The sequence below is a fragment of the Ovis canadensis genome, chromosome 13 (assembly GCF_042477335.2).
Source record: "Ovis canadensis isolate MfBH-ARS-UI-01 breed Bighorn chromosome 13, ARS-UI_OviCan_v2, whole genome shotgun sequence".
In the NCBI taxonomy this organism is placed as follows: Eukaryota; Metazoa; Chordata; class Mammalia; order Artiodactyla; family Bovidae; genus Ovis; species Ovis canadensis.
In genome coordinates this window covers 32,429,532-32,453,995 of record NC_091257.1, presented here as the reverse complement: position 1 = coordinate 32,453,995, position 24,464 = coordinate 32,429,532, and the positions used below count along the sequence as shown (strand labels likewise).

Genomic DNA, 24,464 nt, shown 5'->3' with positions numbered 1-24,464 from the left:
ATTAATATTTATATGTCTAATTTTTTTTTCACTTTCACATGCCAGTCCGACTGGAGAAAATCTCTAAATGCTTAGAAGGTAGGAATAAATGAAATCCGTGTGAAACTTTTGTTCAAAATTTACATGTCAGAAGAATTCTGCACAATTTTATATAACTTAACGAGCTTTTCACTCAAGTTCTTTTTCTAAGCAAATACATTGCACCAAGTTCCAAAATATTATAAACCCTGATTTTTAACCCTGAGTTATTAAAATATGACAGATGGTTCATTTGTATACAGAATTGTAACAAAATTCATGGTTTTATTTTTATGATTCATATTTTATGTTTTCTGTTTGCTTTATGAATTGTATTAGCAGTGCTATGGCTGAAATGACTTGCTAGCTAATTTTAAGTGATTATGTTTATAGTATGGTTTAACTTTAGTGTAGCTAGAGTTTTAGAGTGTTTAAAACAAGACGTCAGTGAATTCACCTCACTTGTCTTTTTTGTTTAGAATTCTGTTTTCATGTTCTCAGTAAAGAATTGAAAGGATTATCTTTATGTACTAGCAGGAGCTGAATATTCTGCAGATTTGCTGTTTTTGTTGTTGTTTTTTTTTTTAATTTTATTTATTTATTTGGCTGCTCTGGGTCTTAGTTGTAGCATGTGGGATCTAGCTCCCTGACCAGTGATCAAACCTGGGCCCCCTGCACTGGGAGCTCAGAGTCTTAGCCACTGGACCACCAGGGAAGTCCCAGATTTGCTGGTATTAACTGTCAACATTTGCTCTTCAAATTGTTTTAGAAAGTAGAGTGAAATGAGCCAGTAAGAGTCATTTTAAATGACAGTCATATATGTTTTAAATAAAAATCAGCTTGGCCATCCTTACTTTCTCTTTCCCTGGCATCCCATTCCATCTTTTACTAATTGATGGAAACGATAATCTTTCTGTCCTAGGTCCTGTGTCTGCCATCATAACTGATGGTGATTTTTACCATGTATGACTCAGTACCACACCCTCTGTATCTGATTGGCTACTCGAGGAGTCAAACGTTAACAAATTACCTTCTTTATATTTCATACTTACTCAAGTCATAAAAGACTATCAGTGTTTTCTTTCTCTGAAGTGTGTTGCTAGCATGCAGAAAGGAGTAATTCTGGACCTGCTTTGGCTGTGTCCAGCCTACAACCAGAGGCAAATGTTGAAAAAACTAATGAAGTTTCAGATAATGATGTCTCAGATCCATAATCCCTTAGCTATAATTACAAATTTCAAAAGGCTTGATAAAGCTTTTTTGGTAACCCGTTTGGCAGAAACATGTCCTAATATGTATAGGAGGAGCAAACCTTGATCTGAAATGACATGAGGCTATTTTAAGTTTTTATTCTAATTTTGCCTATTACTATGTTTTGCTGTAAAAATATTATTTTTAAAAATTTTTTAGTGAGCTGCCTTTAGACTCTATTGAAGGTATTGTATAATATACATTATATACAGTATATGACCATTGCAAAGTTAGAAAACTCGATTTCAAATCATATCTAGATCCAAGGATTGTGAGGGATGTGGACCTATACCATAATTTATTTAACCTGTGCCACTCTAAAGGAATTTAGATTGTTTCCTCTTCTGATCATCAAAGCCTGCTGCTGAAAGTAACCATGTACAAATGTCATTTTACATAGGTAGAACTATATAAGTAATAAATTATATTAGGAGTGTTTGATGGGTGTTTCCACTTTTGTAAGATATTGACGAATTGCAAGACAGTTGGTAATCTTTGAATTTTTTATTTTTTTTTTTTAACAAAAAATCTTATTAAGAAGTAGTTCTTTTTGTTCTTATTAAAAGTAGGCCAAGTAGAACAGATTATCTGTGTCACATGGGCTTTTTCAGAACATACATAGGAAGCTTGGAAATCAGGAAATACGAGCTTTCCAACTTCGTTCTTTTTTCAAAGTTGTTTTGCCAGTTCTTGATTCCTTGCATTTCCCTATGCATTTCAGAATTGGCTTGTCAATTTGTATAAAAATGCCTAGCTGAGATTTTGTTAGAGAGTATAATGAATTATAGATCGTTTTGGGGAGTATTGTCAGCTCAACAATATTATCTTCTAATCCATTTCTTTAGCTCTTCTTTAATTTCTTTCAACAGTGTACTATCATTTGCAGTGTATAGTTCTTATACCATCTTTTGTCAGATGTGTGGCTAGTTATTTTATTCTTTTTGCAGCTATTGTAAATTGCCTCTTCTAATTTCATTTTTGGATTGTTTATTGGTAGTTTGTAGATATACATTGATTTTTGTGTATTGATCTTGTATCTTACAACCTTACTGAACCATTTATTATTTCTAATAGGTTTTTTGGTAGATTACTTAGCATTTTCTGTGTGTGAGGGCATGTCATTTGCAAACAGAGGTCATTTTACTTCTTCCTTTCCAATCTGGATGCCTTTTATTTGTTTTTATTGCCTGATAGCCTCAGGTAGAACTTACAGTACATCTTTGTCTTGTTCCTTGTTTTAGGAACAAAGCATTCAGTCTTTTAACATAAAGTATGACTCTAGTTGTAAGTTTTCATAAATCCCCTTTATCAGATTGAGAAATTTCTCTTATATTCTCAATTTCTTCAGTGTTATGTTGTTGAGTGTTGGGTTTTGTCAAGTGCCTTTTCTGTATCCATTGTGATAATCATGTGGGTTTTGTCCTTTAGTCGGCTACTACGGGAGCAGGCAATGGCAACCCACTCCAGTACTCTTGCCTGGCAAATCCCATGGATGGAGGAGCCTGGTCGGCTGCAGTCCATGGGGTCGCTAGGAGTTGGATACGACTGAGCGACTTCACTTTCCCTTTTCACTTTCATGCATTGGAGAAGGAAATGGCAACCCACTCCATTGTTCTTGCCTGGAGAATCCCAGGGAAGGGGGAGCCTGGTGGGCTGCCGTCTGTGGGGTCGCACAGAGTCAGACGCGACTGAAGTGACTTAGCACCAGCAGCAGCAGCACGGTGTACTATGTTGATTTTTGGATGTTGAGTAGCTCTTATTAATAATTCTTCATGCTTTCTGCAGCTCTCATCACAGAGGTGATACGGGGCTGCTTTTGTTGCTGTCTGGTGTTTCGCTAACAAACATCCATTTGATGAGAGGGGTTAGGTGGTTCCCTGTTGCTTTCTTTGTTGAAGGTGCCTGTGAGTGGTGGGTGTTTCTGTATTTTACTTATCGTCAGTTTTTATTTATTTATTTTTTCTGGTTGTCAGGGGAAGAGTAAGGGAGATTGAAAAGCTGTGCTATAATCATGATTCTCTGAGAGGGAACAGAGCTCAGTGTTGACTATAGAGCTGAAGTTTTACTTTTTATTGCTACTGATTAGAGAGATTTAAATAAGGCTATAAGCCTGACTGTTAAAGATGAGTGGAGATTTAATAGGTTATTTGAGATGCATCCAGAAGGGACCTGTATAATTGAAAATAAAGCCCAGATGTTTGTGGAGGAAGACCACTGTTTTTGGCCAAGAGCCACTTAGGATGCCGTCAATATCTCAGAGTTATGGAAATATAATCCCCAGTGTCTCAGAATGTGGTCCAGTAACCATCAGCATTGGCATCACATAACGAAGATCATGGTATCTGGTCCCATCACTTCATGGGAAATAGATGGAGAAACAGTGGAAACGGTGTCAGACTTTATTTTTTGGGCCCCAAAATCACTGCAGATGGTGACTGCAACCATGAAATTAAAAGACGCTTACTCCTTGGAAGAAAAGTTATGACCAACCTAGATAGCATATTCAAAAGCAGAGACATTACTTTGCTGACTAAGGTCCGTCTAGTCAAGGTTTTTCCAGTGGTCACGTATGGACGTGAGAGTTGGACTGTGAAGAAGGCTGAGCGCCGAAGAATTGATGCTTTTGAACTGTGGTGTTGGAGAAGACTCCTGAGAGTCCCTTGGACTGCAAAGAGATCCAACCAGTCCATTCTGAAGGAGATCAGCCCTGGGATTTCTTTGGAAGGAATGATGCTAAAGCTGAAACTCCAGTACTTTGGCCATTTCATGCGAAGAGTTGACTCATTGGAAAAGACTCTGATTCTGGGAGGGACTGGGGGCAGGAGGAGAAGGGGACGACAGAGGATGAGATGGCCAGATGGCGTCACTGACTCGATGGACATGAGTCTGAGTGAACTCCGGGAGATGGTGATGGACAGGGAGGCCTGGCATGCTGCGAAGAGTCGGACATGACTGAGCAACTGAACTGAATTGAACTGAGGAGCTTTATGGAAATCTAGAATCTTAGATTACCCCAGATTTACCGATTCAGAACCTGCATTTTAACTAGATCTCAGGCGATTCCTATCCATGATACTGTTTGAGAACCTTTGATGTATTTACTCTCAAGGTATGACTTTGAGTAATAGGACAATTTGTCCCTTTTAAGTGATTGATCGGATTAACTAATGCTTTTTCATTTTTTAAACTCATGCTTAAAAAAAAAAGATTAGCTTTCCATTTACTGTGTAAAGGCATAGTAATGTAATTTGTGCACCTGAAGCCCTATAGGTAATAAAAGGATAAAAAAAAACTTTTTAATGCAGTCCAACCATAATATTCATGAGTGCTTTTAGGGCCAAAGGTGTTTATGTTTTCAGCATGCTAATGTATGTAACAACCGGCTCTTCGTTTATTGTGTATAAAGATCAGTCATCTCTTACCTTTACAGTTTGATCAGTGTTAAAATAATTTATTGTCTGCCTTGTTTAGAAAGAATTTAAGATAGTGTTACCATTTTGTTGTGAACAGATAACTGGAGGAATTAATGTAATGTATATATATTTATAGTTGAAGAAAATAATACTGTTAATTATATATTAACATTCTAACTTTTTCTTTAAGATTATTTTCTTAGTTATTTGTGAATTACACAAGGTATTATTTGTGAATTGCAATATGATTGAGTGCTACAGCATAAAGTTGAAATGGTCATTTTGTATTTTAGATCTTGGTAATGTTCTAGCTTCTACTCCAAATGCCAAAACTGTTAATGGTAAAGCTGAAAGCAGTGATAGTGGAGCTGAATCTGAGGAAGAAGAGGCCCAAGAAGACACAAAAAGACCAGAACCACGTGATAGCGGTAATCTTTGGGCGATGGGCTGATCACTTTGCATTAACTAAGATGAAAGGCTGTGGAGAGGTGTGGACTAATTTGGCGTTGTGTGTGATCAGGGCACGTGGAGGGCCTGGACTCTTGACCTCTAACCAGGTTTGTTGTGGACCAAGAGACTCCAGAAAAAGTTCACAAGTTCAGGGACAGCCAGCCTTAAGCATAGGTGGGCTGATGTTAATTGAAGGCTAAGAAGGATAGGTCACTCCTGTAAATGTAGTACCTGAAATGCTGCATTAGACAAGTTAAACCCTCAATATCTTGTCGAGAATAGCATGGGTGCAGAGAATAGGATACAGGCAGAGATTCTGATGAGCAGGGAATGTTGGAATCATGGGGTATTGCACTGGGGGAGCCTTGTGAGGAAGAGTACCAGTGATTCTTCGGGAGATTGTTTTAGAAAGGGGGGGGGGGGGCGGAAAGACACTAAAACAAACCATACAGCTTAGTTTTGCCTTCACTTTCCAATAAAGTCTGACAAGTAATACCTTCTTTGAAGGCTCTTTTTATTGGCTATGTAGACTTCTTAGTTTGACTGGGTCTCAAAGCAGTTTGCCTATGTCTGAGAGAATGAAAGAACCTTAAGAGAGTAACTCTTGAAAGGGATTTGAGGAGATTCACATGCAACCAAAGCAGTTTTGAAACCAACAGTTTGGGTGAGCTCTCAGCATGTAATTAACATGGGTCCCTGATCTCCCTGACAGGAGCACCCTGTCTCCCTGATCCAAGTAGGAAGCCCTTCAAAAGGATTATCTTAGGCTAGAGGAGTGACTACCCAGTATTAGAACATAGTGTACAGAAGTTTTCCTACAGTGAACTTTCTCCCCCTTTTCACATGACAGATAAGAAAATGATGACGAAATCTGCAGACCATAACAGTTTGGAAATCATTGTCACTAATGGCTATGATAAAGACAGCTTTGTGCAGGGCATGCAGAACAGCATTCATGCCAGTCCTTCCCTGAATGGCCAGTGCACTGAGGAAGTAAAATCTGTAGACGAAAACTTGGAGCAAACTGGAAAAACTGTTGTCTGCGTTCACCAAGGTACTGTCCCTGTCAAAATTTGTTTCTCTGGGTTCTTGCCTATGAATAAAATACTGTTTTAGTAATTTTAAGATATTTAGGAGCAGCTAAGAACTTTAAAAAACCTCTTATGAGTAACATCTTAGGGTTTTCAGTGAGATAACCCTTACTATTATAAGGGTTATCTCTTTGAAAGACTGAATTAGGGCTGGGGCTTATATTTTTCTTGAGACATTTTTTATTGTATTTTTATATGGCATTTTAAACTAAATTCTTGGAAATTTTTGCTTTTATTACTGATGTTTCTTTTAACTCGTACTCTAATTATATGACACTTTTGTTCTCAAGTCAGCAAGGTAAGTTACAGTCTTTTCATAAGTTAGGGCTCTAGGGATGAGCATATAGTATGTATATAGTGAATCATTGACATTGCTGCAATTCACTCAAGAAACCAAGAAATACCGTTTCTTAATATAACAACCAAATATGCATGGTTGCATCCCAGAATTAGGGCCCTAGCAGGTAGTCGGTTTTTTTCTTATGTGTTATTAGGTTTTTATAAGCTTGATCTGGACAGTGTCTTTGTAAAATTCAATGATAAAATACTTTGTAATCTTTTTACATAAAATTAGATTGAATTTAAATTTTTGGTAAGTTAAAATAAATCAACTCTCATATTTCTATCCCAATATGAAAATAAGACAGGACCAATAAGTTTTGAAAATGAAATAAATGCACTTTTCTTCAATTAGAGAATAACTATTGTACCTGGACATTTGTTTATATTTAGATGTAAACAATGATCATGTTGAAGATATTTCAGGAATTCAGCATTTGACAAGTGATTCAGACAGTGAAGTTTACTGTGATTCTATGGAGCAATTTGGGCAAGAAGAGGTAAAAATAACATTTTTTTAATTGGTAAGTTTTCAAAGTGATATATTCAAATTCCATGCATAACTTCTGCTAATAACAGATGTGTATGCTTTTCACCACTTTGAAAACATACCTGTAAAATGTTTAAACACTTGTATTTTGCTTTTTTGTGAGTTTAAAAATATATAAACTTTCTGACTATTCAAAATATTTAAATATTATAATTTATAATGTATTTACATTTATAAATATTCTGAGAGAGGTGGGATGGGAGGCAGAAGGTGAATTCCTTATGCTAGTCCTTATGTCTGAGACATTTAACAGTCAAGAAGATTGAATAACTTAAACAAATCTGTTCTTCACATTGACGTATTAGACTGAAATTTTGAGTGGAAATACTTTTTAAAATTTCAGTTAAGATTTAGTATTGCAAGCGAACTTTGGAAAAAACCATTAAAGTACCTGAATTTTATTTTTCCTTTTTGACAGCTTTTCCTGGTAACAGCTAATGTGGTTTTGACAGTTGTATTTATACTTGTTGTTTATATATCCCACCCCCCAGTCTTTCCCCACCCGTATTCTAACACAGTTCCTTCTAAATTTCTTTTCACTTTATTTAATTTTTAATTTCATTAATTCATTATTGTTAACTTTATTGAGGTATAATTGATTTACAATGTTTTTACAGTGCTTTGAACACATTAACTGTAGGTATTTAAATGTTTCTTGGATGAATGACTCATGAGAACAATTCATTGCCAAGTATCTCAGTTCTTTGCTCATAGATGAATCATCTCCATCCCATTTCTTCCCTTCAGATGGGAGGCAGAAAATGAGTTGACATGTTTTAGAAAAATAATATTGTCTATGATAACATTTAAAAAAACCGCTTTATAAAGCCAGTAATTCTTCAATTGTCATAAGAACTTGGTGATGTATAACTGTTTTCCATTTGTAGTCTTTAGACGGCTTTATATCAAACAATGGACCATTTTCCTATTACTTGGGTGGTAATCCCAGTCAACCGTTGGAAAGTTCTGGTTTTCCTGAAGATGTTCAAGTACTTCCTGGGAATGGCAGCCCTGGGAACATGCAGGTAGCAGCAGTTGAAGGCAAAGGTGAAGTAAAGCGTGGGGGAGAGGACGGCGGGAGTAACAGTGGCGCCCCGCACCGCGAGAAACGGGCTGGAGAAAGTGAGGAATTCTCTAACATTAGGAGAGGGAGAGGTAGGTGGCACTTGTTTTTTGTTCTCACTGCTTTTATAAAGGAATTAATGAAATGGGGAGGTTCTCGATAGGAGAGGCACCAGGACTGTCCCTTAGCAAAGGGAGTGTTGAGAGTTATCCTCAGAACATCTGACCATTGTCCTTTATGTCTGGTTCTCTCCTTTGACTCTACAGGGCATAGCACTGTATTCTTTGACGATATGGGGGAAAACATGTCTATTTCCACATGTTTTATACACTTCTTTAAGGTAGCCAAATGTGTGTCCTGTCACCTCTTTTTTTATTTTTGTTTTTTGGCCGTGCCATGTAGCATACAGGATCCCCTGCCCCCTGCAGTGGAAGCATGGAGTCTTAACCCTTGGCCTGCCAGGGAATTCCCCTATAATAATGTTGAAAACTTACACATTATATAAGCAAACATGTAAAACTTGTGATATCCCATTTCTGCAAGGGTAAGGTAACATGGTAGTGCCTTTTACGCACTGCAATATAAAACTGTTTTGGACTTCCCTGGCAGTTCAGTGGTTAGGACTCTGCATTCCCAGTGTAAGGGGGCATGGGTTTGATCCCTGATTGGGAAACTAGGATTCCCAATGCAGCTCAGCCAAAAAAAAAAAAAAAACCAACCAAACAAAAGTTTCAGTCTTTCTGAAAAATAACTTGGCAGTATTTATTAAAAACCACAACAGGGTTGTTATCCTTTCATCCAGAAATTCTTCTTTGAATTTGTCTGACCTAAAGAAATCAACAGAAATTTAGATAAGAATTTATATACAAAAATATTCATTGCAATGTTATTTGTAATCACAAAAATTTGGAGTCATCCAAACTATCCAAAAGTGGAGAACAACTGAGTAAATAACTTCTTCGTCTTACTAATGAATTCATGTAGCCATTTCAGTGTTATTGGGACTGGAATAAAATTTTATTATTTAAAATAAAATTTGTAATGAACACACAAATATTCATATTTTTAAAAAAGTAGTACACAAAATTACAATAAGGGGTAATGCCAATTCTGTAAATATATGTGTAGGGAAAAAATGGATGGATAGATAACCATGTGTTAATAGTAGTGAGATTTCCATATGTCTGTAAGTATGATGGAATTTATAAGAAAACTCACTTAAAAAATTTTGGGAGGCTTACAATGACCAAATAAGAAAACATGGCTATTTGGTGTAGCTCTCAGTACTCTAAGAGAAACAGTTTTCATATTTTTCAGTCTTGTTACTATATTAGTAAATAATTCTTAAGAACGTACCCAGATATGTGTATTATTTATATATTATATACATTGAGTTGTGTATTAGTTTATTAGGTACATTATAAAACTTTAGCAAAAAAAACAGTAAGTGTAAATGGAAGTTTCCACCTATGTCAACTTCTTTGATTTTAGTAGTTTATTTTGTGTACTTTATTATTGCTTCCACTCCATTAGATCTCAAAGAAACAGAGGAAAAATGAAAAAACAAAACAAAACAAAACCCAAACCCCACCATTTCTACTTTTATAAAAATGATTGTTGTTGTTGTTTAGTTGCTAAGTCATGTCCCTCTTCTGCAACCCCATGGACTGAACCCCTCTGTCCCTGGAATTTCTCAGGCAAGAATACTGGAGTGGGTTGCTGTTTCCTGCTCTAGGGGATCTTCTCGACCCAGGGGTCGAACTTGTGTCTCTTGCATTGGCAGGTGGATTCTTTACCACTGATCCAAAAAGTAATTTATTTTGGTCTCTTAAAATAGGGCACAGGATGCAGCATTTGAGCGAAGGAAGCAAGGGTCGGCAAGTGGGAAGTGGAGGTGATGGGGAACGCTGGGGTTCGGACAGAGGCTCAAGGGGCAGCCTGAATGAGCAGATCGCGCTTGTGCTCATGCGCCTGCAGGAGGACATGCAGAACGTCCTCCAGAGACTCCACAAACTGGAGATGCTGGCGGCATCACAGGTGGGCTTCTGCATTTGCCTTGTCTTATCTGCTGTTGATCCTGTCAAACAGTGTGCAGCTGGAATCTGCCTTAATCTGATTTAAATGGACCACACAAATGATACCCAAACCTTATTTTAGCAGTTAAGTAAGAATCTAGTTTTAGGGAACAGGGCTCAGATGATGTTTTATCAAGAGGTGTATTCAAACACACTGAGAAAAATATTCAGATACACTGATTTGAATGGTTTTGCTAAGAAAGAGATTCTGGAAGCATAAAATGGTACACAGTAACAATTTACAAAATGGTTTTTCAATGTTAAATGTGTGATTTTTTTGGTACTGTGTTTAATATCTCTTTCCTGTTAGACTATTAAACACCATGATTGTAGGAACTATTTTATTTACTACTGCATAAGTGTGGAGCCTCATTCCAAGTAGGGGGCACAGTAATTATTTGCTGTTAGATTAAAATAAATCTGATTTATACACATCAATGGAGATTAATGATTTTTAAAAGCATCTACTTTTGAAAATATTATTTCAGAAAAGACTGTGCCAAAAGCCAAATACCACTTAAAGTAATAGGAAATTTTCGATCTATAAAATTAGTAGTACCATGTTGGAAGTATGAAGAGGAATAGGAGAATAAGAATTATCGAATAGTACAGTTTTGGGCACTAATGTCCTAGAGTCCATCATTGAAGTGTCATCGTTTTATAGTAAGCATGGTCTTCTTTCTTGACCTCTTTTTAAAATGGTATAGGGGCAATACACTAACGTCCCCATTTTTTAATGTAAATTATTTTTTAAGATGAAAACTTCTAAGCAGAGAGAAAGGAAAAATTATAATTTGACCTCCACTATGGTTTACTATAGCTGATCATGAATTTCCAAAACAAATATTTGGATATGGTTCGCTTAATCTTTACATGTTTACATTCTTAATGATCAGGGCTGCAGTTCTCCTTGAATGTTTGTAAGTTGGTAGTTTATATGGAATTTAAGGAATTAAGAAATGTTGAGTAGTTAATTTAAAAAGAATGTAAAAGAAGTAATAGCTCATTAATTTGAGGTTTTATTTTGATAATTTTATATTTGAACTACTATAAAACATAAAATGCCAAAGATAACTCTTTGGCTGGCAACTTTAGGGACTTTTAATTTGGTCACTGTGAGTTTCAGGATAATCATAATTAGCAGAAACATTGAGAATAAACTAATATTTCAGGCTTCCTTTAAAAGACAGGAAATAGGAAAAAAGTACTGTATTTTTTCTTTCTGTCAAAGCTAAATCACTATTTGTATTTGTAGGCAAAATCATCAGCATTACAGACCAGTAATCAGCCCACTTCACCGGTAAGAAATTCTTTTCTTAAATCTGAGCGCCAGGGTTTCAAACAGGTTATAATAAATATAGATTATATGATACTCTTAAAGTTTTCAAAATAATATTTACCATTTTGAACTTTGAAGTTTAAAATATATTTGTTTTAAAACAGAAAGAGAATCATAGACCTGGAGAACAAACTTCTGGTCACCGCGGGGGAAGGGTAGGGGGAAGGGTGGGGGGAAGGGAAAGTTTGAGATGGACATGTACACACTGCTATGTTTAAAATGGATAACCAACAAGGACCTACTATATAGCACAGGGAACTCTGCTCAAAGTTATGTAGCAGTCTGGATGGGAGGGGAGTTTGGGGGAGAATGGATACATGTATATGTATGGCTGAATCTGTTTGCTCTTTACCTGAAACTATCACAACATTGTTTGTTGACTGGCTACACTACTATACAAAGTAGAAGATTTAAAAAATTATATACCTATGTTTGTCTTGTAAGTCTGAAGCACTTCTGAAAGTCTACCTTACTGAATTATGCTCTAAAATTATCTCCCTCCCTCTAGGAGGAATGAAATCTTTTATTAGTTGTTGTATTTTAAAAATTATGAACTAGATGTGTTTTTAAGTTTATACATGTGACAGATTGGTGACCAGCTTATTTTATTTTCTCAGAGACCATCTTGGTGGCCCTTCGAGATGTCTCCTGGTGCATTAACCTTCGCTATCATATGGCCTTTTATTGCCCAGTGGTTGGTGCATTTATATTACCAAAGAAGGAGAAGGTAATATGATAGTTTTAAAATTCTACAGTGAAAAAAGTGAAAGTGTTAGTCAGTCACTCAGTCATGTTCAACTCTTTGTGTCCCCATTGACTGTAGCCCACCAGGCTCTTCTGTCCATGGAACTCTCCAGGCAAGAATACTGGAGTGGGTTGCCATTTCCTCCTCCAGGGGATCTTTGTGCCCCAGGGATCGAGCCTGGGTCTCCTGCATTGCAGGTGGATTCTTCACTGTCTGAGCCACCAGGGAAGCCTGTTTATATTACCAGTTTACATACTGGTAGATAATTCTAAGCCCGTATGTATTCTAAGCAGTATGCAAACTCTTCTACAGCAGACAGAGCTTTCAGCAGTAGTCAGGGAGATAGGTCCATCTTACAGATAAATCGTGATACTAAACATCATACTGAACATCCTGTACTGATCTGAGACTGCGACTACCTTGGTAACGATATCTGGTGGGTTGCTAGACACTTGTTAGATTAAAATTTTTTCACTTGAGAGCATCTAAAGAATTTGTACACTTTTGATTCATGCAACAAGAAAATGATTGATTATAGGCATAAGTTTTATGGAGAAATAATGTTCTTTTTTTTTTTTTTAGAAATAATGTTCTTAATGTCTGATGTTTATTTGGGGTCCTTTGCTAATATTAAAGGACAACAGATGAAAAATAATGCCTGCATTCATTTTCTGTACCTTAGAAATATAGACACTGGCACTTTAGAAAATGTTCACCCTGGTGGTTGACTGTCTCTAGAAGTAGGGCTTATTCTAATTTGAGAACCAGAATTCCAGATTGGATGCCAGGAAGTAATTCAGATAAGACGGAAAATAATAAAATCATTGGCAAGTACTCTGAGGTTGTCTAGATGAGTAATGTGAGGCCAAAACTATTAGGTTCAAGAAAATCTTTAGAGCAATTTTTTGAGACATTACATAAACTGAATTACTTTCCCTGAATGGGCAGATGGTCAAATGTTGGTAGTTCTTGGCCTCACTGATTATGTTTTTGTTGTTTTGTCACCATTTCCCATTAGGTCAGAACCGATGGGGAAAAGAGAGGGGGTGTTTGGTGGTAAGATCTTAAGTGTTCTCTTACATATGTGCAGTAGAAACACATTTTTAAAAAAATCTACAAATTTAAATAATTGTGTGTCTGTTGTATCTCTACCAAAGAACTGACATTTCTAATTACTGCACATGATAACAAAAGCAAAAGCCAAATATTTGCCCTTCTCTTACATCACAGGGGTAAACAGCTTACTACTCTTAAGTGCTCTAGTGAGAGTACTTCATAGTAGAGAAACTGAAAATGCACGTGACCTCAGTTTAGTCTTCTTTGTTCTCTGCTTATGTTATGACAGTTTGATTTATGTTTATAAATGAACTCAATAAGTTTTCTGGTACATTAACATTCTTGGAATATACTTGCTGATTTACAGAAACTTAGGTGGGATTTCAGAAGCCTAAGCTGCTTTCTCAGTGTCATTTACCCCCTTTCTAAGCCATCTGTATATGTGTTATTTCAGCTGTTAAGATACAGAGCGTACTTTAAATCCTTTCTTTTTCCACACAATTATGTTTCTACTGTGATGGTTGGGTTCTATATAGTGTTTTAAATCCTAACATCCCTGATAACAGGAGGGAAAAAGAGCCAAACTGTTTTTCAGTAGGTGGTTATGCTGAATTTAAGCAGCTGGGAACAGTGGTGCTAATGGAAAGTGTGTATATATTTTGCAATGCATTTCAGAATTCTTTTTCATGTTTTCCTTTGTTAAAAGTTGGGTACTGGAGAATAAAGAAACTGGGCACAGGACAAAAAAAAGTAAAGCTTATTACTTCAGTGTTATTTCACACTTAAGGTTGAAGCTGCTTGTCACTTTATTAAAAACTGAAAAAACAAACTGTACTTTTCTTAGTCCCTGAAAATTGCAGTTCTTCTAAAATGATTATTATTTTTTAATGTTCCTCACTAGTGAAAGTATATAATAGTCCTCCTAAGTATGCCTTCTAGTTGTTGACAGATGTCTCTGAATGGGAAAACTTTTCTCTGTTTTTAATTTTCTGTTTTATTATTATTGAATCTATATCCAGTTTTCAATGTATCCTGGGTGTTTAGTCCTTCCAAGTTGTAAATTATTTAGTGCTGTACAATTGCATTTTGATGAGATAGTGGTTTTATGTATTGCTTGCTTACATGTGTAACAAACCAACCGGGGTTGGAGGTGGAGCCACGTTTGATTCGGAAGTAAAGTTTTGGCTTTGAGGGGCTCTCAGTTCAGTTCAGTTCAGTTCAGTTGCTCAGTCATGTCCGACTCTTTGCGACCCCATGAACCGCAGCACGCCAGGCCTCCCTGTCCATCACCAACTCCTGGAGTCCACCTAAACCTATGTCTGTTGAGTCGGTGATGCCATCCAACCATCTCATCCTCTGTCGTCCCCTTCTCCTGCCCTCGATCTTTCCCAGCATCAGGGTCTTTTCAAATGAGTCAGCTCTTCACATCAGGTGGCCAAAGTATTGGAGTTTCAGCTTCAACATAAGTCCTACCAATGAACACCCAGGAATGATCTCCTTTAGGATGGACTGGTTGGATCTCCTTGCAGTCCAAGGGACTCTCAAGAGTCTTCTCCAACACCACAGTTCAAAAGCATCAATTCTTCAGTGCTCAGCTTTCTTTATAGCCCAACTCTCACATCCATACATGACCACTGGAAAAACCATAGCCTTGACTAGACAGACCTTTGTTGACAGAGTAATGTCTCTGCTTTTTAATATGCTGTCTGAGGGGCTTTAGGCATGTTTTAATCTGGCAGTTTTCATTCCAATCCTAAAAAAAAGGCAGTGCCAAAGAGTGTTCAAACTACCACACAATTGCACTCATCTCACACACTAATAAAGTAATGCTCAAAATTCTCCAAGCTAAGCTTCAGCAGTACATGAACCATGATGTTCAAGCAGGATTTAGAAAAGACAGAGGAACCAGAGATCAAATTGCCAACATCCATTGGATCACTGAAAAAACAAGAGAGATCCAGAAAAACATCTACTTCTGCTTTATTGACTACACCAAATCCTTTGATTGTGTGGATCAAAACAAACTGTGGATAATTTTTAAAGAGATGGGAATACCAGACCACCTGACCTGCCTCCTGAGAAATCTGTATGCAGGTCAAGAAGCAACAATTAGAACCAGACAGGAAACAACAGACTGGTTCCAAATTGGGAAAGGAGTACGTCAAGGCTGAATATTGTCACCCTGCTTATTTAACTTACATGCAGAGTACATCATGAAAAATGCTGGGCTGGATGAAGCACAAGCAGGAATCAAGATTGCCAGGAGAAATGTCAGTAACCTCAGATATGCAGATGATACCACCCTTATGGCAGAAAGTGAAGAAGAACTAAAGAGCCTCTTGATGAAAGTGAAAGAGAGTGAAAGAGTTGGCTTCAAACTCAACATTCAGAAAACGAAGATCATGTCATCCAGTCCTATCACTTCATGGCAGATAGATTGGGAAACAGTGGAAACAGTGACAGACTTTATTTTGGGGGGCTCCAAAATTACTGCAGATGGTGATTGCAGCCATGAAATTAAAAGACACTTGATTCTTGGAAGAAAAGTTAGACCAACCTTGCATACTAAAAAGCAGAGACATTACTTTGCCAACAAAGGTCTATCTAGTCAAAGCTATGGTTTTTCCAGTAGTCATGTATGGATGTGAGGTTGGACTGTAAAGAAAGCTGAGTGCTGAAGAATGGATGCTTTTGAACTGTGGTGTCGGAGAAGACTCTTGAGAGTCCCTTGGACTGCAAGGAGATCCAAGCAGTCCATCCTAAAGTAAATCAGTCCTGAATACTCATTAGAAAGACTGATGCTGAAGCTGAAACTCCAATACTTTGGCCACCTGATGTGAAGAACTGACTCATTGGAAAAGACCCTGATGCTGGGAAAGATTGAAGGCAGGAGGAGAAGGGGACGACAGAGGATGAGATGGTTGGATGGCATCACCGACTTGATGGACATGAGTCTGAGTGAACTTCCGGAGTTGGTGATGGACAGGGAGGCCTGACGTGCTGCAGTCCGTGGGGTCGCAAAGAGTCAGACACGACTAAGTGACTGAATTGAACTGAACTGAACTGAATGGGGCAATGTTTATCAGGTTTTTAGTCTGATAGGAAAGATTAAAGAACATTGTGCATGGTTTGGAGGAGACAGGTCCGTGTTAGCAGCGAAGACAAAGATCTAAAAATCCTCTTAGGATGGGAAAAGTGTGGCCAGGAGAGGGCCCATTCTGTATGTCATGCTCTAGCACAGTGTCTGGCACGTATCTGGCTTTCAGTAAATATGTGCTGAATACATGGCTAAATGCCCGCTCTTGGTAGAGCAGCTGAAGTACCATGTGACATGGATAGGCTTTGATTTTATTTAACGTATATGCATCTGGATGCAAGCACACACTGAGATAATCCTATACACATGTAAAGTAACTGCTTATCTATTTGTGTTAAGCTTTAAAAAAATTTTTTTTTACATGAAAAGTAATACTTAAGGTCCACTGCTTGATTTTTCCCCCCCCAATATAGAAGAATGTACATTTTTTATAGTTGATTTAGTGTTAATTCTACTATATAGCAAAGTGATTCAATTATACATATATATATTTTATATTATTTTCTATTATGTTTTATCATGCCGCTGCTACTGCTGCTAAGTCACTTCAGTCGTGCCTGACTCTGTGCGACCCCATAGACAGCAGCCCACCAGGCTGCCCCGTCCCTGGGATTTTCCAGGCAAGAACACTGTAGTGGGTTGCCATTTCCTTCTCCAATGCATGAAAGTGAAAAGTGAAAGTGAAGGAGCTCAGTTGTGTCCAACTCTTAGCGACCCCATGGACTGCAGCCTTCCAGGCTCCTCTCCATGGGATTTTCCAGGCAAGAGTACTGGTGTGGGGTGCCAATAGAATATTGAAAATAGTTCTCTGCGCTATACAGTAGGACCTTGGTGTTTATCCATTCTATATATAATAGCTTACATTAGAAAATTATAAAAGTAAATGAGATCCCATATCACTCTGCAGGGTATCCGAAAAACATTCTTTCTGCATGCTATGAAGAGTAACATCTGTAGCCCTGTTCAAAATTAGGCCCTGAACAGCCAGCCTCCTAAGATGGTACCTCCAGTGGTACCATATTCCCTCAGATACCTAACCTGGTCATTCTGCTATTAGAATCGTCCATGACTTAAGTCTTAAGTACTGATAGCAGACCTTTCTTTTTTGACCAAGCCACATGGCTTGTGGGATCTTAGTTCGCTAACCAGGGATCAAACCCAGGCCACGTCAGTGAAAGTACTGAGCCCTAACCATGGATCACCAGGGAAATCCCTGAAAACAGATGTTTTAAGTCCACAAGACTAGTCTTAAAATGTTATAAGCAGACCTTGTCTCATTTTTTTTTTTGCACTTTGCATATATTCTAGTTTTTAAACTCTGAAGTTTTGTGACACTCCAGTTGTGAGCCTATCAGCACCATTTTCCCAACATCTGTCCACTTCATGTCTCTTGGTCTTATTTGGTAATTCTTGAAATATCTTAGGCTTTTTCATTATTTTTTTAATCTGTTATGGTGATCTGTGATTAGTGAAGTTTGATGTTATTCCTATGACTTGTCGAAGGTTCAGATGATGGTTAGCATTTTTTAGCAATAAAGCATTTTTGGTAGAAGAGCTATGGCAAACCTAGACAGCATATTAAAAAGCAGAGATGACTTTGCCAACAAAGATCCAATAGTCAGAGCTATGGTTTCTCCAGTAGTCATGTATGGATTTAAGATTTGGACCATAAAGAAGGCTGAGTGCCAAAGAATTGATGCTTTTGAACTGTGGTGTTGAAGACTCTTGAGAGTCCCTTGGACTGCAAGGAGATCCAAGCAGTCCATCCTAAAGTAAATTAGTCCTGAATATTCACTGGAAGGACTGATGCTGAAGCTCCAATACTTTGGCCACCTAATGTGAAGAACTGACTCATTGGAATAGACCCTGATGCTGGTAAAGATTGAGGGCAGGAGGAGAAGGGGACGACAGAGGATGAGATGGTTGGATAGCATCATTGACTCAATGGACATGAGTTTGAGGAAACTCTGGGAGATAGTGAAGGACAGGGAGGCCTGGTGTGCTGCAGACCATATGATTGCAGGGTCAGACATGACTTACTGACTGAACAACAATTTTTAATTGAAGGAATGTACAAGTTTTTTTAAACATAATGCTATTGCAGACTTAATAGACTACAGTAGAGTGTAAACTAGCCACTGGGAAACCAGAAAATTTGCATGTCTCACTTTATTGTGATATTAGCTTAATTGTGATAGCCTGTACTTTGAAGGGAAGCATGTTTTTAATTAATTAAAAATAAATAAATGTTTAAAAAAAGTCAGGCCTAGGTTCCTGGGGCACAGAAAGCATCTCAGCATTCTTGACAGAGCAGAGTTCAGTGGGCTGGGGGAAGGCAGGATGCTATTCCTGTTTTCTTTTCTGTTATTTTTTGTAACTTCTCTTATCCCGCTATACCTCCATTATGCAAGTTAGTTTTTTATAAAAGGAGAGAAAGTTCATAAATGCCTGGAAAAAATCCCCTAATTCTGAAGACAGTAACTGTGACTTACGTCTATTACCCTATTACAGTTGATGATTGGGGGTTTCATAGATCAAGTCATGTGCTTTTTGGTAAATCTATAGAAGACCTTGTTTGGCAATCTGCATCATGTGAGTTCAGGCACCTCCCTGTCAGCATTTCTGCTAACACCTCACTCAGGCAGTCTTTACAACCACCCACAATTCTGTTCCTCCAGGGTGTTTTTTTCCTTCATGCCATGAGTAATCTTCTCTTGTTATGTGAAAATCCATCTGATTATTTAAAATGTCATACCCAGGTATACATAATATTTCTGCAGAGGATAAAGAATGTCCAGTTATGTACAAGGTCATCCCTGCCAAGGCATTGCCTAAGATTATTTCTACAGAGGTGGTGGTGTAGTCACCAAGTCATGTCCAGCTCTTGCAACCCCATGGACTATAGCCTGCCAAGCTTCTCTGTCCGTTGGAATCTCCAGCCTAGACTGCTGAAGTGGGTAGTTATTTGCTTCTCCTCAGGATCTTCCTGACCCTGGGATTGAACCTGGGTCTCCTGAATTGCAGGCAGATTCTTTGCCATGTGAATGAGGGAAGCCCTTCTACAGAGGAGAGGAATCTGTGTAATGAGAGTTTCAGGCCATTTTGGCTTCTGCAATGCTGAGGAGCGTTTAGAAGTTTTACAGCTGTGGGTCCTTTCCCAGAATTCAGATCACATGTGATGTCTTGTGCTCACAAGTTTATCCTTCCCTGGTAACTGACCCTGCTATTAGTAAAACTGTCACATTATACATATCTGAGTTGTTGGTTCACATGTCCTTGGCACCCCATCCCATCAATTAAACAGAGCTTTTTGAGGGCTGAGAGGATCCTCAGTCACTGGCACAGTGCCTAGAAAGTATCAGATACATAATATGTGTTGATTAAATGAACAGTTCAGGTTGTGCATCTAGCAAACTTTTGTTGTTTCAGTAAGTTTTTTGTTTCAGAACTTACTCATTTTGATAAAATTATGAAATAATTTACAAAGTCTGAACTGTGGAATAGCCAAGTAGATGAGATTCTAGAAGCCATAAGAGGAGGAATGTACATTTATTTATTAAATTTATTTATTTTTAATTGAAGTATAATTGCTTTCCAATACTGTGTTGGTTTCTGCCAAATATGAACATGAATCAGCCAAAGGTATACCTATGTCTCCTCCCTCTTGAACCTCTCTCCCAGGGAAGGTGCATTTAAATTGTTTGTTGGAAACTATAACTTGGTAATGTCATCACTTGCACCTGGATCTTTCCTGTTGAGCTCTAAGTGACCTGAAGTAACTGCATAAGAATCATTTGTAATTTCATGGTCTTATTTTGAATTTGAGTATTATTATTATGTTACCATTCAGCAAATTCTTTGGTATGGATGTGTCTCATGTTCAGGTTGCATTTATACTCATAGGACCTTGTTTATTTTCCTCTTTTCAAAGAAAACTGAACTAAAGAAAATGAAATTTTGTTGAAGTCTACTGGCCCTGGATAACCTCGGGATGATACCGATTGTGGAGCTCACACGAAAATCCTAGTTTGTGATGATTACATTTTTGTTGTCTAGTAGTTTGGTTTGTGTACATATATACATATATATATTTTGCACTACACAAATGATAAACATTTTAAGGACTAATATTGCTGATACTTGAATAATCAATCTCAACTAGGTGATAAGTAGCATAGATTTCCCCTACCCTTGACTTCGAAGGACATTAAATTATTAATTACTGTTTGGTAACATGTTTACCTGATTATCTCCCATAGAGAATGATAAGCTGCTTTTCCCAGGTATAGTTGTGATGATGAGAACAGATTTATAACTGGGTATTTTTAACTTTCTAAATTAAATATGAGAAAGTATGCAAACTAAGAGTGAATTTCAACTGATAAATCAACCGTCTTTTTAAGTCACTGAACCACCATGCAATTTACTGGAGAAAGACTGGAAGAATCTTCTCCACACCCACTCTGTGGGCTGCTCAAGATCCCGCTTGGGCATGCACAGCTCTGACTTCAGCTTCAGGCATCATGACAAAGCAGAGCCCTGTGTACTAGGCTTTGTTTTTACAAATGATTCACAGAATAGACCTTACCGACTAATGGAAATGATGAAGAGTGGGCTTAAAGTAGGTTTGTCAGTGTGTTCTGAGTCTGCAGATCATTAATAAGATTTGTATTCAGTTATATACGTGGATTCCTTTGTAATCATTTTCCTTTAACTGAGAATATCTTGTTTCTGCTTCATAGGGTGCTTTGAAATATAAAATGAAAACTTATTTATACTGTTTTTACAAAGGTCAAAAGGAAACACATGAAAAATCACTTTTCTGCAACTGGTATAAACCACACAGACTGGACTCTTAACCTCTTAGTGCCTCAGTTTTTCTTCGGGGTATAATATTGGAGACGTACCTATTTCTCAAGGGGTGTTGGAGGGATTTGAAAGCTAGCAGGCCATATGCTTCCATTTGAATAAGACACACCCAACTAATGTAAATTTAAGTCTTTCCCCCACCCCCCACCTATAGACTAAAAAGAAGACTGTAATTTAGATTCTTGAAGACTTTCTTTGGAATTATCCTTCTTGTATACCTTTTGAAACTCCCTGCTCATGTAGATGTACCTTACTTATACTTCCAAGATTTCTCTGATTCAAAGGCTTAGTATCAAATGATTTTTAAATATTCTTGGTATGTGTGATATTGGCTTTAGCATCATGTGTTTAGAGTGTTTTTGATAAGAGAGAAAGTAATCTGTCCCTAGTATAGAGGGTGGTTCTTTGTTTACCTGAAGAAAGAATGTGATTTGCTTTTCTGAAGACTGTTTTTTCCCTTGATTTTTTCTTACATGTAACTTGGTGTTTTTTTTTTTTTAATCCCATCTTGATTAAAATGTGTCTGTCTAAATGGATCTACCAATTATTTGCTTTTAAAAAGCTGTCCTCTATTTATTTAGAGGAAAAAAATGAAGCCAGTAACTGAATTATATGTAACAATAAAACTTAAACCTGTGGATCTGGAATTATCCTAAAAAATTAGCCCTCTATCTGGTATCAGAAAATGGTGGCTTTTCTCTTAGTATATAAGGAAATAAGAGGCAGAGTAAGAATGTAAGCAGTTGTGATTCGTGACAAGCAGTTGGAGGTAACTAGCTCCTAGGGATAACCATTTGTATCCTATTCCAAAGTCTTATTTTATAGTTTGAAAAGCACTTTGCACACTGTTCTTGTATATACAAGTAAAGATGTAATTACAGGATGTAGTGTTACTGCTTTAACAAGAATCTCATTTAACATTTAAGATTGACAGCTATGGTATTTTTTTAATGATAATACTTTTCTGTTTCTCTACTGTAAAACTAAGTTAAAAATAAAAGGTTAATGAGAATTGTTATGGCTTTTATTTCTTGTTACTGTTAGAAGTGGGTTGATTATATACTAAGGCTTAAATAAGAATAAATAGTAGGGATTCAAAGAAAGTAATTGTTCCTCTTTCAAAATAAAGCCATGCTATTACACATCATTAAAAAAAAAAAAGAAACGGGGTGACGTTTAACTCATTTAGTCATTTGGTTGAAAGTGTTGTTGATCATTTGAAAATCTTGTTTCAGTTTTTATCCCAACTAAGTTGCTTCCCACAGCCTCTCAGTGCAGCCTTCATCAGCCATCTTAAATGCATAACTTGTAACTTCTCTGCGGCTGCTGTTGAGTCGCTTCAATCGTGTCCAACTCTGTGCGACCCCATAGATGGCAGCCCACCAAGCTCCCCCGTCCCTGAGATTCTCCAGGCAAGAACACCGGAGTGGGTTGCCGTTTCCTTCTCCAGTGCATGAAAGTGAAGGCACTGAGTTGTGTCTGACTCTTAGCGACCCCTTGGACTGCAGCCCACCAGGCTCCTCTGTCCATGGTACTTTCAGGCAAGAACACTGGAGTGGGTTGCCATTGCCTTCTCCAATGCATGAAAGTGAAAAGTGAAAGTGAAGTCGCTCAGTTGTGTCCGACTCTTAGCAGCCCCATGAACTGCAGCCCACTCCTCCACCCATGGGATTTTCCAGGCAAGAGTGATAAAAGTGATGACAGCTATTTGTGACCCTTAAGATATCAGTGTTCTGTTGCCTGTAATAGGAGCCTAACTGCAGCAGCTTGAGTTGTTTTCCTCATCTACAAGGAGTCCAGAGTTAGGAAGTCCAGGGCTAGTGACGTGCTCCTGCAGTGCCCTTAGGGACACAGGTTCTGTCCTGTCATCATTAAGGCGTGGGTCTTCTCTTTGTGTTTGCCAAATGACTGCTGTACAGCTCGGTCCTATGTCTACAGTACAGGCAGGCAAAGATCCTTATCCAATAAAGAAACAGTAACTTCGAAGTCTCACAGGACATCCCTTCACCATCTTCTTGGCTAGAACTGGGTCTCATATCTTTGTCTGTAAGAATATTATTTAAAGAATAAAATTGTTCTAGTTTATAGAAATACTAATTTTACCAATTTTGCCCATACACAGGAAAGGCCATGTCTTTTGGCCTTTAGTATACTGTCCTAAATTCTCTTCATTTTCTACTTCTTAGTCCTTGTTTTCTCTCCTTGTTTTCACCCTGATCTTGTCTTTCTCTCCATTAATCCTCCTTTCCAATGGAACCACGTTTTTCAAGCTATAAAATGGTAAGTGTTCTTTTCCTTTTTCAAAAGAAACAAAGAACTTTTAAATATGTACATAATACAGGTGAGGTGTAGCCGCTGTTATTTTTTCTGCCCAGCACCAATTCCCCCTGCTAATAAAACATCACTGTCCTCTTCCTCCCTGTAATTCTGCCCCACCCCAAGCCACAGTAATGGGCATGTCACTCAGATCTGGCCCATATCTACCTCATTCTCCTCTTGACCACAGTGATAATCCCAGGGAGGGGGGGCGTATGACCATCAGCGAAGCAGTAAGAGTTATTCTCCGGATCTATTTCACAGAGCTTGGAGAGGAAGCCTTTTCCAGAATCTTACGTAGTTTGAATCATAACAGTATGTAGCCCTTTCAGACTGGCTTCTTTCACTTTGCAGTCTACATTTCCTCCATGTGATATAGCTTCATAGCTCATTTTTGTTTTTATGGCTGTGTTTCAATAAAATTTTATTTACAAAACAAGTAGGGGGCCCTATTTGTCCCATGGCTGTAGTTTGCTGCCTTCTGATTTAGGTAATTCATCTCTTTTAAGCACTGATTAATATTCTGTTGTCTGGATGTACCAATTTATTTAGTCCTGTACTAAAGGACATCTTGGTTGCTAACCTAATTTTAGTAATCATGAATAAAGCTGCTGTCAACATCTCTGAGTAGGTTTTGTGTGCTCATAAGTTTTCAACTCACTTGGGTAAATACTAAAGAGTATGCTGGATTGCATGGTAAAGTTACCCTTAATTTTGTAAGAAACTGTCAAACTGTCTTCCAAATGGAGCAGGAAACGGCAACCCACTCCAGTATTCTTGCCTGGAAAATTC

The 24,464-nt window shown here is 37.7% G+C and overlaps 1 protein-coding gene across 5 annotated transcripts in view; it reads left to right on the top strand.

The window, feature by feature from the left end:
• The window catches only part of ACBD5 (acyl-CoA binding domain containing 5), a 31,747-nt gene extending 9,379 nt beyond the window's left edge, over nucleotides 1-22,368 (top strand). For 3 of the 5 annotated variants that reach the window (XM_069547289.1, XM_069547285.1, XM_069547286.1), the window contains 8 exons: nucleotides 4,976-5,110; nucleotides 5,983-6,186; nucleotides 6,956-7,062; nucleotides 8,000-8,267; nucleotides 10,013-10,212; nucleotides 11,506-11,550; nucleotides 12,207-12,316; nucleotides 20,419-22,368. In XM_069547289.1, coding sequence (XP_069403390.1) covers nucleotides 4,976-5,110; nucleotides 5,983-6,186; nucleotides 6,956-7,062; nucleotides 8,000-8,267; nucleotides 10,013-10,212; nucleotides 11,506-11,550; nucleotides 12,207-12,316; nucleotides 20,419-20,431 — 1,082 coding nt within the window. In that variant the 3' untranslated portion in view covers nucleotides 20,432-22,368. Of the gene's footprint in view, nucleotides 1-45; nucleotides 79-4,975; nucleotides 5,111-5,982; nucleotides 6,187-6,955; nucleotides 7,063-7,999; nucleotides 8,268-10,012; nucleotides 10,213-11,505; nucleotides 11,551-12,206; nucleotides 12,317-20,418 lie in introns of all 5 variants that reach the window. The other 2 variants (XM_069547287.1, XM_069547290.1) reach the window with 1 other exon arrangement.
• The last annotated feature ends 2,096 nt before the right edge of the window (nucleotides 22,369-24,464 follow it).